Source organism: Schistosoma mansoni, chromosome 3, assembly GCF_000237925.1.
Source record: "Schistosoma mansoni strain Puerto Rico chromosome 3, complete genome".
Classification (NCBI taxonomy): Eukaryota; Metazoa; Platyhelminthes; class Trematoda; order Strigeidida; family Schistosomatidae; genus Schistosoma; species Schistosoma mansoni.
In genome coordinates this window covers 26,554,653-26,573,876 of record NC_031497.1, presented here as the reverse complement: position 1 = coordinate 26,573,876, position 19,224 = coordinate 26,554,653, and the positions used below count along the sequence as shown (strand labels likewise).

Here is a 19,224-nt window from a genome sequence, read left to right as displayed (position 1 = left end):
CTATGACAATTATTAGTACGGGATATTTATGAAGATCGTCGAATGTAATGCCTAACATCACAAATTGATCATAATATGATCTGAGGATCCTAGTTTTGATCCTCAGTGGGCATTGCTGAAAAGTTCTATACCAGAATGAAATAACTATCTAATGTTTCTTGGTTTTTCATGATTTTTTAACTGATGTCAGTTGTTGATGTAAGTAGTAAAATTCAACAATCTCCACAAACCCCTAATACTGAAAAAGAAACTAAACATTTTTCAATTAATTTTGTTTCTATGGTTGAACTCATGAGTCGATGTAAGCTAGACCACCATGGTAGACCTGGAGATACTGAACGGCCCTTCCGTCTCAGAATGAGACACCTCAGAATTGCTCATCCACGATCACGCACATTGGATTCGAACCCAGCTCAATGGTCTAGAAGTTAAGCGTTCGCGCTCAAGTCCGACAGTCCTGCTTTCAGATCCTGAGTCTAAGATTGTGGATACGCACTACCACTGAGGAGTCCCTTGATAGGACGAAACAGCCGTCCAGTGTTTCCATGTTTTCCACGATAGTTTAACCTCATTCTGATTATAATCTTGTTCCGTCAAATGATTTTCTTTCTTTTTATTTTCTGAAAATAACCCCAATCAAACAGTATCTAGTTGGTAAAAATCTACGTGTGGATTTATTATCACAATTTGATATATTCTTCGGTGGTATACCAGAACATGAATGGTTAACATTACTTAATTTATTACGTCGTTATTCTATACAATCATTAGAACGTAGTGAAGCTAAAGATGGACAACAACCATCATTAACTGGTTGTATTGGGTCATTTAATATAAGAGCTAATAATTTCACTGATAATTTATTAAAATTATATGATAGTTATTTAACTGCATATCCAGCTAATGAATTAATACGTGGTTATTGTATGGGTAAGTTGAATAAAGTAATGATGTATATAAGTAGTATCATATTATATGTACAATGATTTCAATGTTCAATGGTCAATGCAAGTTATTTACTTAGTTACGCCTGTTACGAGGGGTTGCTAACCTCATGCCTAACCCTCCTCCTTTATCTGGGCTAGAGACCGGTAGTATCTCCCGGAGGAGCTACAGGAGGAGTTGATCAATATAAGTTTGATTTAAAATAATAGTTGTTACTGATGATGATCATGATGTTTTGTCACCTTATGGTACTTTTATACAGTTTGTTCAATGAATACTTGAACTGAATGACTATGGGCTATTAGATAAATTAATAGGAGACCAGTTTTACTGTATTAATGTGTTCACTATCTTCAATGAATTCGATTTTAGTGACCTATTTCTAGTGACTTACTAATCTATCTAATAAATTAGCGAGCAAAGATCACTGAAACTGTATTTTACAAGAGGAGATGAATGGTGACTAGTAGTGGAATCCAGGACGTGCATTTCATTCTATTTGAGACTCGTTAGCAAGATTCCACTGTTAGCCACCTGTTATAACTTTACGCCACCGATTGTTAGATCTTGTGGCCGAGTGCTCTGTTATGTATAACGTGGTAATACTGCCAATTGGAGAGCTGTGAGTTATCAATCAGACCAATGACACATGGAACCAGCACGAGCAGTCTAGAGTTTCTATCGGTCCTGCTTCTCGCTTAGTCCAGCCACTTAAGTTCAGAACACCTATAACAGTCTCTGCAATATGAATCATTATATTTCAAACATACTGAGTTTATGTTATCAAACAAACTGACCACATCGTACCATAAAATAGGAAACAACATCTGTCCAAGATTCCGCCAAATGTGGCTGTGAATAAGGGGAACAGTAATTAATGGACTAGAGATAACTCAAGAATGGTAAATCGTATAATAATAGTCTATAGGTCAAAATGAAGCTTATAATAAGAGGGATACGAATATGTATAGTTTAGTTACTTAACAATTATAGAATAGGAAATATACTCATCATATTGGTCCATAAACAGTCCTCAAAAGTTACCATTCATAATTCTTTTCGGAATATAACACCACCATCTATCTTTGTTTGTAACTTATTGGCAATATCGAAACAATTTACACAGGATGCATATATACCAATACAAGATTGATTTATTACAATCTTAAACATCGATGGGTAGATCCGAACAACCTATTCAAGGATAATCATTAAATTTTAGACTATTCGAGTTACTTTTTATGCCAAAAATGTCAAATAGACATGTCAAGGGTGGTATTACGATGATGTGAATTTGATATCATTCGACACAATCAGATAACAGTAGAGCCTAACATTTGATGAATTCTAAGTATGTTCTAAAGAATAAAACTGAGGATAATACAAGTTTATAGACATTAAATGTGGATTTTTTGAACAAGATTGATGCATTATGGTATTTTGTTAAATGAATTACATGTACTGATTGAACAGACCGCTTAAATGTCAATGAATCTTCCCATTTATGTTAAGGACTACAATTGAGCAGTCTCTTCTGGGCATATATAAATCCTGTGTGGATTGACTCGATATTGCTTTAATTCATAAGCATTATAAGGAAAGATAGATGATGGCTCTAGGAAGGTAAGCACATCCAGCTGACAAGTCTTAAATGAGACAAAACGTGCGTTTTGGATTCCACTGCTAGCCACCATCCATATCTGCTTGTAATATTGTTACCTTTCATTACATTGAGACGTATTTTGATCACATAGATCATTTGATAATTGAATTGGAAGATCTAACAGTCAATGATAAACGGTAGAATTTTACGAATAACTGAATTATACTACTGAATTATTAAAAAAATCTATGTCTTATCAGTTAAAGTTTGTTGTTATGTTTTATCATTCAAATTAGAACAAACTTCGTCTGCTATGAGGACTATGCTAATTATCCTTTTAGATTGACTGATTCATCTTAGCATATGAATAGTTTAGGTTTATACACATTTGATAGTTTCAAATTTAATATTCTTTAGACGCCAACTAAATATTTCGACTCTATCCATGAAATCTATGAGATTTAAATGATCGGAAATTGATGATTATGAAACACTATGATACCTGTTGAATTCATTCCCTTATTGCTCAACTTTTTGTGTAATAATACAAACTACTTATTATTATTTAGTAACCCATTTTATATCTATCAACTTTTGAGCATATATATGCTCTTCGTTCCCATTTAATTGTTGGTAGCCAGTATTCACTGTAAACATAATTTCCAGTGGTCATCTAAGCTATTCCAGCCTTTTTTCTTCCATAGATACAGACATGTTAAATGTCACAGATATCTCATGACTTCAGATTTTTAACTGACTTACACATATTTTATGATAATAGGACAGTTCTTTAGATAAGATCAAACGGTCAATGATAATTAATCAAGGTTGAAGTTTACAGGACAAGGTGGGAATGATATGCGGAGAAATTCGAATACTTCACTTCTACCTGAAGTTTAGGTTGATAATGTTGTTCAGAAGAACAATGAAAGGTCCACGGTATAACCGTCCATGTCAGAGAACAAAACTTCACTTAAATCTTTAGATGAGTCTTTGTTTAGGATTTGAACTTCTAGAGTATCTCATCTATGAAGTTAGACACATCAATAGAGCAAAGCATACTTAAATAAAGTTATATAAGACAAGTGATAGCGTTTAAGCTATTGTAAATCGACTTAAATAATCAATAATCGAGGACTACACAAATGAATACATTATCTACACTAAAAATATAAATCTACTTTTGAAACTCTTCAGTATTACGATCTGATTCCTGATAAAGTAGTCGTTTTCTTCGTAATTGAATTGACCAGCATTTGAATATACGCTACACATTCCATAGTTGAAGATTAAGAGAATTCTTCCAAAGCGAATCTGTAGAGTCATTCTGAAGTTTATCTTTTTCATAAATTTACATTTTAAAATTCATTCTCAGAAACATTGTCGATATCTCTAATCAGTTTAATATTAACAATCACAGAATGAATCCAAGACTGTACAAACAAAAGAAAGAATCATAAAGTTATCTGTTGGTTATGATGACGTCAGTGACCCATTTGAGTACTAATAGATTGATGAAATCAAGTAGTCGATTATATATTTGTACGATTACATTTAGGAGTATATGAAAAGTCACAAAGTTTTCTTACAAAATTTAAGCTACTTATAAGTAGTACACTTTCATCAATATTAAATTTAGAACCATAAAAAGACCATTTCTTTTTTAGAAACACTAAATGGATGATATCTCTAGTGATATCTTCTCCAAATCCAGCTAGAACACTCTTGATTGGGCATAGACCATTAAGTGACAGATGAATATCATCGACTTATTGGTAAAAGTTTATGACTATTAGTTGTAACATTCGATCAGCACTAAGAAGGACTTGACACGCATGACATTGATCACCACCCAGTGATCAATCAATGGTCATTACATCTCAGTCCTACAGGAGGTCGATCGCAGCCCGAATAGCTCAGTGGCAACGTCTCTGACTTTGAAGCTGAGTGACACAAGATCGAATCCGTCAGGGAGCACCAGTTCCCTCAAGATTACAGGTACACCTTGCTGACGAATGCCAAATAGCACGAAACCCGGGTCCAGAGTTTCCTGTTGACCACCTCCAACCACCGTTTTATCTCAATATATAGTGCACGCAGTGTTGGCCACCTAGACTGGTGGCCACATTGTAACTTGATCGATAGCATTCGATCAGCACTAAGACGGACTTGACACGCATGACACTGATCACCACCCAGTGATCAATCAATTTTTAGTTGTATAATTTCGTTTTCCGTTTTTTTAAATCTTTATTTACAGATTTAAAACGTTGCACACCATCTTATTGTCATCATGGTGGAACATGTCGACAAATATCTGATAGTGAAGTTCAATGTATATGCACTGGAACTGGTCATGAAGGACCTAGATGTGCAAATCCAATAACTGAATGTCCACCAGGTTACTGTAAAAATAATGGACGATGTAAAATAGTTAATGGTCAACCAGTATGTGATTGTTCTAGTACAGGTTATACTGGAACAATGTGTGAAATTAGTCCATGTAGTAGTGGAACATATTGTCATAATAATGGACGATGTTATATGATGGGTTCAGTTGCTGCTTGTGATTGTAAAGGAACTGGTTTCACTGGACCAAGATGTCTTGAATCAATTTGTACTCCAGGGTATTGTGGCTATGGAGGTGTATGTACAGTAGATCCACGTACACAACAACCAGTATGTAATTGTCGTGGAACTGGTTATACTGGAGCACGTTGTGAAACTCGTATATGTCCTGTTAATTATTGTGAAAATTATGGTGAATGTAAAGTAGGTCCTGATGATCGTCCAACATGTGACTGTTCCAGAACTAATTATGCTGGTCCTACATGTAATATACCATTATGTCCGCCAAATTATTGTACTGGACATGGTATTTGTGTTGTGCGTCAAAGAAATCCTACATGTGATTGTTATCCAGGCTATAGAGGACCACGATGTGAAATTGAAGTATGTCCATCTAATTATTGTATGAATGGTGGTACATGTTATCCTGGTCCAGACCATCGGCCACATTGTACGTGTCCAGTGAATTTTGAAGGGGAACAATGTGAAATGAGAAAATTATGCCCACCAGATTATTGTTTACATGGTGGACGATGTACCATGAATAGGGGTATACCGAAGTGTGATTGTTTAGGCACCGATTATAAAGGTACACAATGCGAAATACCTGAAACATGTCCAATTGGTTATTGTCAAAATAATGGTGTTTGTTCAGTGAAAAGTGGTAGTTATGTATGTGATTGTACTGGGACAGGATATCGCGGACGAACATGTACAGAGCCTATAACATGTCCACCAAATTATTGTAATAATGGTGGTATTTGTTCAGTTCTACCTGGAAATGTTTATCGATGTGATTGTTCAATGACAGCAAGAACTGGACCGCAATGTGATTCCAGTAAGTGATTATACTGAAATACTTACTTTACTTATGTTTGTTGGCCTTTGTGTTGCATAGGGCGCTGATCAGGATCCTCAAAACTACTCTGTTCTGGGCTCTTCTTTCCAGTTGTTGTCAAGTGCCATTCATTCTTTAGATATCTGCCTACAATTCCCGATGCAATATGTTCTTGGGTCTACATCTTTTCGTTTATTTTAGAGAGTTCCTGTTAGGGCTTGGCATGTAATCCGGTTTCAAGATTTCCGTAGTGTATATCCTATCTACCTTCAGCATCTTTTCTTAATCTCTTCTTCAACTGAAAGATGGTTTGTTCTCTACCACAGTATGTTGTTGTTGATGATAAACATCCAATGGATATGGATTATTTTACGTAGTCAACTGTTTATTAATACCTATGTATCTTTTTAATGGTAGTTATGGTACTTACCATATTTGTCTTGGTTTGATGTACAAAACAATTAGGATATATAACTTAAGACTTTGTTATGATATGCTTTATGAAAATCTCTTGACAACGTGCTTACTTACGGCTGTTACCATTCGTGAAGGAGCATACACCACCAATTAGCATTCCCAATCCAACTCTGTACTAGGGAAACCATTCCAGTTGTTTCCAGTGTCTATTCATCCTTTTCATGTCTGCTTACAATTCCCAACGCATTATGTTCTTTGGCCTTCCTCTTTTCCGTTTAGCTTCATGATTCCAAGTTAGTGCTTGTCTAGTGATGCAGTTTGATGAATTCCTCAGTGTGTGTCCTATCCACTTACAATGTGTTTTTCCTAATTTCCGCTTCATCTGGAAGTTGGATTGTTCTCTCCAACAGTAGGCTGTTGCTGATGGTATATCAGTCTAACGAACATTGAGTACCTTGCGTAGACAATTATTTGTAACTACGTGTGCTTTTTTGATGATGGTTGTGGTAGTTCTGTACGTTTCAGCTCTTTCTTTTCAACTCATCTAAGAGCGTCATTTTAGACATTGTATGCACGAAAACGACTTCATATTCTTATTAGTGATTAGCTTTAAGACTTATCTCTTAAACTTCCAGGTAAAATTCTATGACTTGTGGAGTCAACCTGGTTTGAACTTAGCCGTTGATTCACTTATCACTCAACAGATCAATCAAACTTGGAAATATAAACCAATGAATAATGTTCTTACTGAATACGGGATTTTGAGGGAACGAGTGGAGTTACTTACTTACTTACGCCTGTTACCCCTCGTGGAGGAGCATAGGCCGCACACCTGCATTCTCCATCCAACCGTATTCTGGGCAATCCTTTCCAGTTCTTTCCTAACGAGTGGAGTACATAATTATTATTATTTATTTAAACACACAGATATTGATACAAAGGGGCATCAGAATACATATGCTCCACACAAATCAATAAATTTTTATCTAAGGTTGGATACTTTTCAGGTACCTTCACCGAAACAAGTGGTTTTTTGGGAGGTGGCGATTTCCTAAGCCTTTGACACCGGAGGTCTAATTCATAAAGCAGTGGAGCGGCATCAGGAGATGAAGTCCTATGAAAGCCGGTGACCAACAATAGGTTCATTTGCCATTTGTTACCTCAGGATCTTGAAGTTCTTGTGCAGTATTGCTTTGGAATCAGAGTTTTCCAATTCCTATAGATGAATAACTTCATACCCAGCAACACAGTTTGATTGTCTGATATCCGCTTTTTATTTTCTCAATCTCCTAAACAACATTCCTGCTGAGAGAAGTCAGTGTGTAGGACTTTACTGGTAATAGCTATATACGCATCGCTTTATGATTGGATTTGAAGAAGGAGAAAGAACACATCCCATCATCATCCTTATCACGGCCTTTGGGTTCGAACCCATTTTGATCACTCACTACAATAAGACTGAATCTCTTCTTATTCCTTTAATAACTTGTGGATCAAACCTCTCCACGTAAACCGCTTTCTTCGTTTAGAGCATTCGTGTAGTTTATAGTGAACTAGTCTTTCTTCTATTGAATCTTCTTTATCTTTCTCCGAAACCATGCTCTTCATCAGACACCTACTAATTTTCTTCTTTTGTTTTCTTCTTCTTTTTCTAAATTACACATTATAGGTGCTCATGGTATTCATATTGGATATGAAAGAGATGGTTATCTTATTTATAATTTAATACCATCTATACGTACTATTGATGATAATGTTACATTTGGTTTTAAAACTTATATGAATTCTGGTACATTAGTTACATTTTTAACAACAGATGGAAAATATTGGGCTATTAAATTAGTAAGTTATATAATTTTTTTAATGGTTGAATTCGTAAGTCAATCTAAGCTAGACCACCATTGAAAACCTGGAAGCAATGAGCGGTTCTCTCGTCCTAGTATGGAACTCATCAGTGCCAGTACACCTCCACAATCGCAAATGAAGGACTCGAACCCACCTGGAGACAGTAATCCACCTTAAATAATGAATAAAGGATTGCACAAGATCATGAATCGATTGGATTTAGACATTAACACTGTTGAATAACGATTCAGTAGTCTAAGTGTTAATCGTTCGAGTATGAGTCAGAAGATCATACCTTCGAGTTCTGCGTTCGGGATCATAAATGAGCACTCCCACTGACGAGTTTCATATTAGGAAAAGAGAACCGTTCATTCCTTCCATGCTTTTAATGATGGTCTAGCTTAGAATGATTCGTGAATTCAACTGTTGAAAGTTCTGCAATCTCCACAAAACATCATACTGATAATAATTATATGTTTGTTTTAATCTTTACCAAGAATAAAAAGATTCTTCCAACTGAGAAAGTCTCGAGTCAGTTAGATTAAAATGGCTTTATACCTTATAGAATGAGATGATCATTTCTATAATGAGTTATACAATCATATATGTCAATATCTTCATGTATTTCAGGAAACCTGATAGGGTCAATAATCAATAATCAATCGACATGGATAAGAAAGTAATCAATATGGTTAAGCCTATGATCTAGTTTAGATTTCCGTCTGTCTATCAGTTTTGAGTATATTGGGCAGTCATTCTTACTATTGTTATATTCGAGAAAATTGATTTCCAGTTAAGAGAAATGTCATATGTCGGTTACAAATATTGATTTATTGATTCCTTCTCAATAGTTTCCATTAATTATAGAATCACCAAGTGATCAATGATGGTAATGTTAGGGGAAAATTATAAGTCAATTGATAAGAATGAAACTCGTCTACTGAAGTAGTTAAGATATATTTGACGTATTGAAATTGGTAACTGACACAATAGTAGACTAAGAAGATGTGTTATAGCTGACCATAGTAAAGATGGTATAGGGTTGGGGAAATTATTAAGTATTTGATTGAGATCATGAATTGATTGATGCTAAACCACCATTGAAAGACTGGAATCGCTGGATGGCCGTTACGTTTTAGTATGGGGCTCCTCAGTGGCAGTGCGTATCCATATCCTGCTTGCGGGATTCGAACCCAGGAACTTTGGTCTCGTGCGCGAACACATGAACTATTAAGCTGAGCATTTTAATAGGTGCAAAGTTTCTTACTGAAATCTAAGGAGAAATTGTAGCTCGATAATAGGTACTCAATGTTTCAATGTTAGGTGATTGACAGTGGATTTTTTAAAATATCTCAATGTGAAAGAGTATCAGTCGAACTGTGAATAACTCAGGGTTTTTTCTAGATCCTTCATCTTATAATTGTAACTGGTCAGTTTATGAGTATGTTTGTTATAACCTGTGGGCTTGTGCCCTATCAGTATATGACGTAATGACACCGCCGGTTAGAGAACAGTGACGTGTTGACTGGATCAATGACTCATAAAACCGTAAGAGCATACTAGAGTCCTTATCAGTCCTTGTTTTGTTCTGCTACGCCGGATTTATTAGTTGAATGTCACTATATCTCAGTAAAAACAATCATCGAACTGAGACTCGAGCTCTGTACGTTTCCCTTTAAATGCTATCGTGCTAGACACTGAGCTAATGAATCTAGTCATACTGAAGCAGTCCTTTGAAAAGTGACTAATCAATAGTAGTTCTTAACATAGAAAGTGTGAAAATGCAAAACTTTACAAATCAGATTTGGGTCCATTGTACAAGTCTATATCTATCAGGATTTAATAGCTTGCTAAATAACAGCTTATTGTTCGGAATGAAGATTATCGAATTCATTCATCAATGTGATAATTATTAATACTGGGATCCAGGCTCATCTAGTTGGTGAGTTCTGCACAAAACGAAACCCACCTCCCTAATAACCACTAACCATCTAAACATCTCGGAGAAATTCGCTCACGACGCATTTAATCCATCAGAGGGTTATCACTCGAGTTTCTTCATATCAGCAACGGTAAGGATGAATCTCTATAAAACATATTATCATTAAATTCACTTAGTATTGTTTGTTTGAATCTTCCCATTGATGTGCTAGAACTGCGACTGATCAGTCTCTAATTGGCATATGTGCATATTGTGCGTATTGCCTCGATATAGCCTTAATTCACAGGCATGGTAAGCAGAGATGGATAGTGGCTAGCAGTGGAATCCAGTTTGGCGCGCGTTTTGTCCTATTTGGGACTCGTCAGCTGGATGTACCTGCATCTCAGAGTTGATGTTCACTCTGGGATGGCGTTTGAAGCGAAAGTTACTGGGCTCGAGTCCCAGAGTGAACATCAACTATTAGATGTAGGTACATCCAGCTGACGAGTCCCAAATAGGACGAAACGCACGTCCTAGATTCCACTGCTAGCCACTATCCATCTTTGCTTACCATATTATCATTATTATTATTATTAAACAGTCCGATTCTCCAAGTCTATTTCTGATTTGTTTAACTTTTCTATTTTATAGCGTGATGGTCGTGTCATTGTGGATACAGGTGGTAAAATTACACATGATTTTGGTATGCGTTCAAATGATGGAAATTATCATATTATAAATATTGAACGTAAAGGACGAACAATGATTGTTACACAAGATGGTGAAGTATTAAGATTATCATTACAAGGTATATGAGTGAATAATATTGATAATCAATAATGGTTAACCAAAATCTAGAACTAAAAGTCTCTATTCATTCTATATTCTGATTGTTTGGATTTTCTTATTGACGTTTACGACTGTTGTGGACTGTCTCAATATCATTATTAAGTCACAAGGATTGTAAAAAGAGATGGATGATGGCTAGCAGTGGGATCAAGGACGCTAAGTGGATAACACAGATGGTACTGAGTTCTATTCCAAGAGTTAATACCAACTCTAGGACGAAGGTTAATCAAGCTGACCAGCTCACGTTTTGGATTCCACTGGTAGCCATCATCCATCTCTGCTTTAGAAAATCTCTATTGTTGATTGTTAAGAACGATGTCAACACATCTTTCAATGTAACACTGGCTGACACGGATTTGAACTGTAAGTCTTACTGATGAGTGTCAACTAGCATACTTCCTGAGATGATAAGTCACTTGAACTAAGAGTTATATTACAATTTGATCAACAGAAATGTATTCATAGTACTAAGATCGAGATTAAGGGTGAGATTGAAAATTACTCATCAGCCAATCCTTGCTCACCTTCAATAACTATGTTTTGAAGCTATCAGGTATAATGTATTTACGTATTCTTGAGTAATATAGAGAAATAGGCTAAGAGGCCACTATGTTGAGTGTAAGACTGAGACACCCTCCAGTGATGGGCGCTCAACATTACAAATTGACTGAAGTTAGCAATGTTAACAATTAGATGATAAGTCAGTGATCTGAACATAAAGTACTCAATTTGAAGTCTCTCAGAATTGTAAATAAGCAGTTTCGTACTAGGATGAAACAGCTTCTCAATACTCTTTGATTCATAATATTGATCTAAATTGAAACTAGTCTTATGATTAAAACTTACTGATAGACTATAAACAGAGATAGATGGTGTCTAGTAGTAGAATCCAAGACATATGTTTCATCTTATTTGGGACTCGTCAGCTATATACAGGTTTCATCTCAGAATTGATATTAACTCTAGGAATCGAATCTAGTATCATTCGCTTCAAACACCCCTACTGCATTCAGTTAGCCATTAGCTTGTACAATGGGTAATCTTTATAAGATGTACATATTGCCAAATAGAGATAGATTAATTTCAGTGCTAAACATTAATAGGAAAATTCAAACAATCTGTGAAATTTAGAGATTTAGATTCTTGCTATGCCACGTACTACTAGACTACTTGAACGATCGGACTCTCAACGTCTCAAGAGAGAAAACATAAGACTTGTATGTAGGAATGTAATTCCCAACACAAGAAAATTACATGTATTTATAGTTTTTGGCTGTAAGTAAATCATCATTTCGGACAGCCGATAGGCACATAGGGGATCTTTCTTATTCACCCAATGGGGAAGCTACACGTCGACATTCTAGAATGTTCCTCTAGCGGTGATTGGATGGAATATCTTCGGCTCTTTCTTGGCTTCTTGAGGCTTCCTTGAGTTTGCCAACGAACCATCCTTATACAATCAATCTGTTTTATACTTTTTAACTTATCTGTTCTCACTTAATGATAAACTATCCTTTCCCTTTTTTTATTTTATAGATTTAGTTAATCCATATGACAATAGTCTCATTTACAATGCTATACATTTAGCTGTAGATGAGAAAAAATCTGATATATTTCGTGGAGTAATTGGAGGTAGGTTGCTAAGGCTGATTTGTTTATCTTTCTCCCTGTTGTCAATGTTCTGTCGTGATGACCCAGTCGAGCTACATTACCTGGAACACCGGTCTTTTAGGGGTTCCATCATGCTAATCAGATCGGTACGGGAGTTGTTTCCCTTATACAACCAGCATTTGGAGCGATTCTTCAGTCCTACATCAAAAGGAGGTCAGAAACGATTGATTCTAAAAGTAATACCTCTTACGGGTAATACATCACGGATTCTTATCGCGGACAGTAACATACTAGAAGTACGGGTTTAACACTTCCAAAACTACTTAAAGAAACTGTGATCAGACACAAACATTGTCTCTGTACGCTGTGGTCATGGTTCCATGTCGTCAATACCATCATTAGTTCAGTTTCCTTCCCAGGTCTCTCAAGAAGTATCATTTGACGATGTGGGCGACTGAAAAACAACAACTGTACTCGTAGATCTAACACCACTTACCACCACCTACTACTACTGACTTACTACAACAAAATTCCAACATCTAGTTAACCTCATTGAAATACATAATTTATAAGCATTTTGAGATAAAGGAGAAGATTTGTAACTCGGGTGGACGATTTTGATGAGGTTTTTTTTCTCTGTGCTTCTTTTTTTTCTTGGAGCTATCATCGTTATTCTTAATGACATCATCAGAACAAACTTCAGGTAGAAGTGAAGTGTTTGAATTTCTCCACGACCGAACCAATTTAGGAAAGACTTGACATTAGGAATATGTTTTGAAAAGAGAAAGTAAAAATGTAGATATGAAAAACTATTGAAGCTCAAGATCTAGCAGAGTATAAAGAGTGAGTGCATCTGTAGCCTTATCAATGATTCTAAGCCATTTCACCTAAAGTCTTCACCCATTGATTACGATTATCAGGGCATTCACAACCAGTTAGTCTGCATCAATCAACATGACTGAGGATAGTAAATCCTCTGATTGAACGCTTGAATCAGCTTCCTAAGCTATTCTAATAATCCCAGGCTAAATCTACACTGCAACTTGAACATGAGAGAAAAGGTGCGAAATGTGGAAGGAATACTTTTCTCTAAGGTCAGTTTGTGCAAAGAAAATAGAGGATATTCATAGCATTCCAGATGGCCTTGGGCTTCTGGAAAGTTTCGAAACCTTACTAAACATAGTATCAGGATATTTAATCATCCGATCAAAAGTGTGACACGTGACTCTATACTTTCTAGATGTTTCTGAGAAACTTCTGTTGAATGCTAAGCGTTTTTAGGGTCCCTTTGGGCTTTTCTTGAGAAATACTTTGGGTCTCCCCAAGACAGACTAACAAATATTAATAACCGTGACATTCGTTGGTGCATGTGATACGACGGCTGCGATATGCTGCTCTAATTCGATAATAAAATTGGGGATCAAGATTTCGTTACTACCAGATTGGATACTTGATAAGTAATGGGTTATACACAAACTGGGATCACAATTATGGCAGATACATGATTCGTGACCAAATATTATAGAACCAAAATGTAGACTAGATGATAATTTATCTAACACATTTACAAACCATTCTACATTCGGTGAGTGAAGAGTAAAAATCAATAACAGGAAAAGAAATCATTAGTCGATCTAAGCTAGACTACCATTGAAAACCTGTAAGCACTGGACAGCCATCTCGTTCTAGTATGGGACTCGTCAGTGGCGGTGCGCATCCACGATCTCGCATTCAGGACTTGGTCTATAAGTTTAATGTCTGTCAGTTCATGCTGAATGGTCAGTCAAAATTTACTTTCAGCAGACACAGACATCAGTTTCCTTTTGAAGTTATACCGAATATAGTTTAAGTCTTCTTCTGAATAATTAGATGGGTTTTTTGAATTTATGAACTTAAGGATTACATTGGAATGGAAGATATCCAATTGATGATTTAAATGCACGTATAGTTACATCAACTGGTACAGTGACAATTGTACCAACACCAGGTTTTCAAATACATCCACCAAGACCACAACCTGAATGTATATCTGATTATTGTTCAAATGGTGGTCGATGTTATGCTGAAAATTATCAACGGAAATGTGATTGTCGATATACAGCATATAATGGAGCAAGATGTGAAAGACGTGAGTGTTGTTTTTCCATCTTACTTTTCCAACAACGGTTATAGAAGTATGCATGACTTTTTGATTACTGCATGAATTCCACCACTTTGTGTTAGTGTATGAGGGAAATTTTTGTTATGCCTTGTGACCATGGTCCAATATCAAGTGATAAGTCTTCAGTCAGAATCCTGATTCTAATTTGGTCTGTTATTTACTCAATAGCTTGGTGTTTCTGACTTGGCCTATCAGCATTTCTGAGCTTGAGCCAACACAGTTAAGTTCCCAATACTCTGTAATCCGCAAGCTTCTTTCTATACCCTTCTCTGAATCCAAAAGTCAATAACCAGTCTCTACTGTATGTTTATATTTCGAACAGACTGAGTTTACATACAGAAATACCGAACCGCACCACAACACGAAATGGGAAATCACAATTAAACATGATCAAGACAAAAGTGTCAGTGAATAGATGAGGCTAAATAGTAAATGGGCAACAACTTAAGAATAGTAAATCGTGTATAAGTAGTTAGTAAGTGATGAAATTGGAATACATAGACATGATGATCTAGTTACTGAATAACTATATAATAATAATTACAAGGAAGGCTCAGGACGGAGTTGGATGGAGAATGCTGGTGAGCGGCCTATGCTCCTCGACGAGGGGTAGCAGGCGTAAGTAAGTAAGTAAGTAATAATTACAATACCGTTCCTTTAATCTTCGTTCTGACATACCAAAATTAGTGAGTTTCCGTGCTTTACTATTCGATTCCGTCAGTCTTTACGTACTTAACGCTTCACCAACTAGTTATCCTAGGAAGTCAGTCTATAAATGTGTAAGAGATTTTATTTTCATAAGTTACTGATGACTTTCAACACAATCCGGAACCTTTGATCAGAGAATGTCAAACTTGGACATATAAGACATTTGGTTTCTAATCCCATTCGAGACTATGAAGAAGACCTGCAACTAAAGATGGAAGATTTCGCGGCTCTACGCCCTCTGATCTGAGTAATCTATTTGATTGTCCTTCTGGACATTATCATCAGTGAAAACGTCAGATAGAAATGAGCTCTGTGAAGTGCTCCACGTATGACTAAATGTGTATTCTATCAACCTTAACTTTGATTGGTTATTGTTTACCTTCGTTCTATCAAAACAAATACATAGAGAATAATAGAGTAGGGGTTATTAACAACCAATCAAACTTAAAGTCGCCAGAACAAGCTGTCATTTCCCACAGTTTATTTCTATCTGAAGTTTGTGCTGATGGTGTTGTCCAGAAGGACAATGAGATCTTCACGAATAAAAAGCAACCTAGTTCAGAGGGTTTAACTCTACTAGACTGGACTATACAACTGAACTAATGACATTTAAAAGAAAACAGCTTGTTCTAACTAATGAGATAACACACAATCAAATATAATATTGACCTACAGTCATTTAATGGACAACTTTGAAGTAGATATTTTCATAAATCGAAAGTAGTCATGTTTAGATATCACCGAACTATGTGTAAGGATGGCTCGTTGGTAAACTCTAGGAAGCCTTCAAGGAGCCCAGAAAGAGCCGAAGACATTCCATCCAATCACTGCTAGGGGAATATTCTAAAATGTCGACGTGTAGCTTCCCCATTAGATGGATAAGAATGACCCCCTATGTGCCTATTGGTTGTTTGAAATGATGATTTACTCTCAGTCAAAAACTATAAATACATGAGATTTCTGTACTTTATTTTGACACTGTTTTGAGGAATAACATTCCTACTTACTAATCTTCTATCTTCTCTCTTGCAACTTTGCGGGTTCGATCGTTCAAGTAGTCTAGTAGTACGCAGCATAGTAAGAATCAAAGCTCTAGATATAACACTATGCACATCATTTTTCCTTAGCTGTCATGTTTCGTAGCTGTAACAAATATACTAACACCAATTATTGATCATAAATGTTTTAACCAAATGAATATTTGAAGTTTATTGTCACAGGTTGATTAGAGAATCACCAAAATCTAGAAAGTAGTAGACAGCTTCCTTGTCCTAGAATGGAAATTTTCAAGTGAGTATTCACGACCCTACAAGGGATCGAACCTAAAACCCTCAGGTCTTGCGTCGAGACTTTTACCTTAATTCAGCTTAGTTGGAGTTCAATGGTTTACATTTCTGTGTTCAAGCAACTCAGGATATCAGGAAATTATCTTCCAATACCACTGATGTTTTTTGAGACTGCAAAGTGTTATGGTTGGTCATAGGAAACTAGGTAAGAATGACTAATTAATCGATATGATTGTGAATTTCGGGGCATGTGTTACGTATGCCCAACTACTGTCTACCTCGATGAGCAATGTTGTTTGATGTAAAAGTTGGATGAAAGAAACCAAGGGACGCCAAAACCAAGACGTAGTAACAGACCAATAGCATAGGTGAATTGATTTTTTATCTTTTCTATATCCCGAAGTCTCTTTATACACTTTTATTTCCACACCTGAACTTCCCTATCACTATTAATACTGCTACCAATTTTACTAATCTGGGACTCGTCTCAACAATTTTATCTTACTGTACTACTGTAGTGTAGTAACTTGAATAAGTGCTGATGTTTCAGGTTCTACGTTACACACTACTGATTGACTAACCGACTGACATAGTTGATCACTCAACCTTACTTCAGTATTGATTTATGAAACATTTGACACTTTCCTTTTTTTCAACGTCAAAAAATTCCAAATCTTTTCTAGAATCTCGTGGTTTTATGCCACAGTTACCAGATAATGGAGCTTATGTAATTTATCAAATTCAACCATTAAATCGAACAAATCGTGATCAATTAAGAGTTGCTTTTCAAACATGGTATAATGATGGTCCAATTGTACGTGTTGTACAAACCGATGGTTCATATTATGAAGTTTATTTGGTAAGTAATATATTACTGAAATCTATATATATATTTTTTGTTTATTTACAAAAGGTCATTTCAATTTAATTTTGAAAGTGTTGTGACTTTAAGCCGGGCTAATTATCACATAACTTATTCATCAATTGGAATACCACTTTTACAATCTTGGCATTGTGCCAAACTAATGACGTATTGACCGGTATGAACAGTCTAGTGTCCTTAGTTATCCTTTATCCTCCTAGCCTTTCCAGTTGAGTCCAGAACGTCAATAACAGCTCTCACTATGTGAATCATTTATTTCAAACATACTTGGTTTATATACCAGCTAAACAGACCGCATCACATCACAAAATAGGAAATAAGGTGAGGCTATAATTTATGGATGAACCAATCAGGTACTGGATAAACAGATCTCAAATTTTTGCGCGAAATTCACCCATTCGTTCGATAAAATACAGTTTTGGGGTAAGACTCTAATTTATGGATCACCTTTGAGAGACGCTAGACTGGCCTTGAGAGTGTTTACCTAATAACTTGGACCGAATGAGGGTGATAAACCAGTGTAAGGAATTAGAATTATGATTTAAAGTTGATGGTTAAAGTTAGGGATTAGATTGAAGGTTTTCATCACGAACTGAGATAAGCTATAATGCCAAAACTCTAATTAACCAAATGGATGAGTGAATTTCACGCCGAAATCCGAGACCTATTTATCTTATACCTGATTGGTTCATCCATAAATTATAGTCTCGCCTTATTTCCTATTTTATGGTATGATGAGGGCTGTTTGGCCGTTAAATGAACCAAGTCAAAAAGTGACTGTGAACATGGGAGACGATAATCCATAAACTGAACATAACTTAAGAACAGTAAATCATATACTAATAGTAATCTATATGTGAAAATGGAGCTTATCAGAAGAGGAATATAGGTATACATAATCTAGTTGGTGACCAGTTATATAATATGAATATATATGTATATAATATTAGTTCATTAATAGTTGTCAGAAGTTACCTGTAATAGTTTATGTCAATTTATGAAATTAATTTGATTAGTTCAATATGGTTTACATTCTGGGTTAAAAATAGATCATTATTGTTATTATTAGTAGTACCGACCTGATTGATGGATCTGCATTTTTTATTGAACGTATAAAAAAACTGTTACATAATCAATTTTGGCACCAACTTTATAATCAACTAGAAAATTATTGATAACCAAGAACCGGTGAGACGACCTCTGAGCAACGTTAAGATGACCTTGGAATATCCACCTACTTACTAGCGTTAAAATGAGAGTTACATATTAGTGTGAGTAATTAGCATTAAGATTTACAGTTGAACATAAGGCTTAAGAATTAGATTTAATATAGTTGAGATCATGAGTCAATTGAAGCTAGACCACTATGGAAAACCTGGAAGTACTGGACGGCCGTTTCGTCCCATTGTGAGACTCCTCAATGAAAGTGCGAATCCACAATCCTGTCTAACACCGTGAGATGTCGGCTCAGTGGTCTATCGGTTAAGTGCTCTGGCGTGAAACTGGTAGGTCCTGTGTTCGAATCCCGCGAGGCGGGATCGTGGATGCGCACTGCTGAAGAGTCCCACAATGGGACGAAACGGCTGTCC

General features: G+C 35.9%; 1 protein-coding gene across 1 annotated transcript in view; it reads left to right on the top strand.

The window, feature by feature from the left end:
- Window positions 1-19,224, top strand: part of Smp_130280 (cell polarity protein) — a gene marked incomplete at its 5' end in the record, with an annotated part of 121,213 nt that overhangs the window by 42,661 nt on the left and 59,328 nt on the right. Inside the window, 7 exons of the mRNA XM_018799811.1 lie at window positions 652-930; window positions 4,809-5,954; window positions 8,041-8,168; window positions 10,789-10,945; window positions 12,523-12,618; window positions 14,495-14,725; window positions 17,436-17,611. Of these exons, the coding sequence (XP_018651563.1) occupies window positions 652-930; window positions 4,809-5,954; window positions 8,041-8,168; window positions 10,789-10,945; window positions 12,523-12,618; window positions 14,495-14,725; window positions 17,436-17,611 (2,213 nt within the window). The remainder of the gene's footprint in view (window positions 1-651; window positions 931-4,808; window positions 5,955-8,040; window positions 8,169-10,788; window positions 10,946-12,522; window positions 12,619-14,494; window positions 14,726-17,435; window positions 17,612-19,224) is intronic.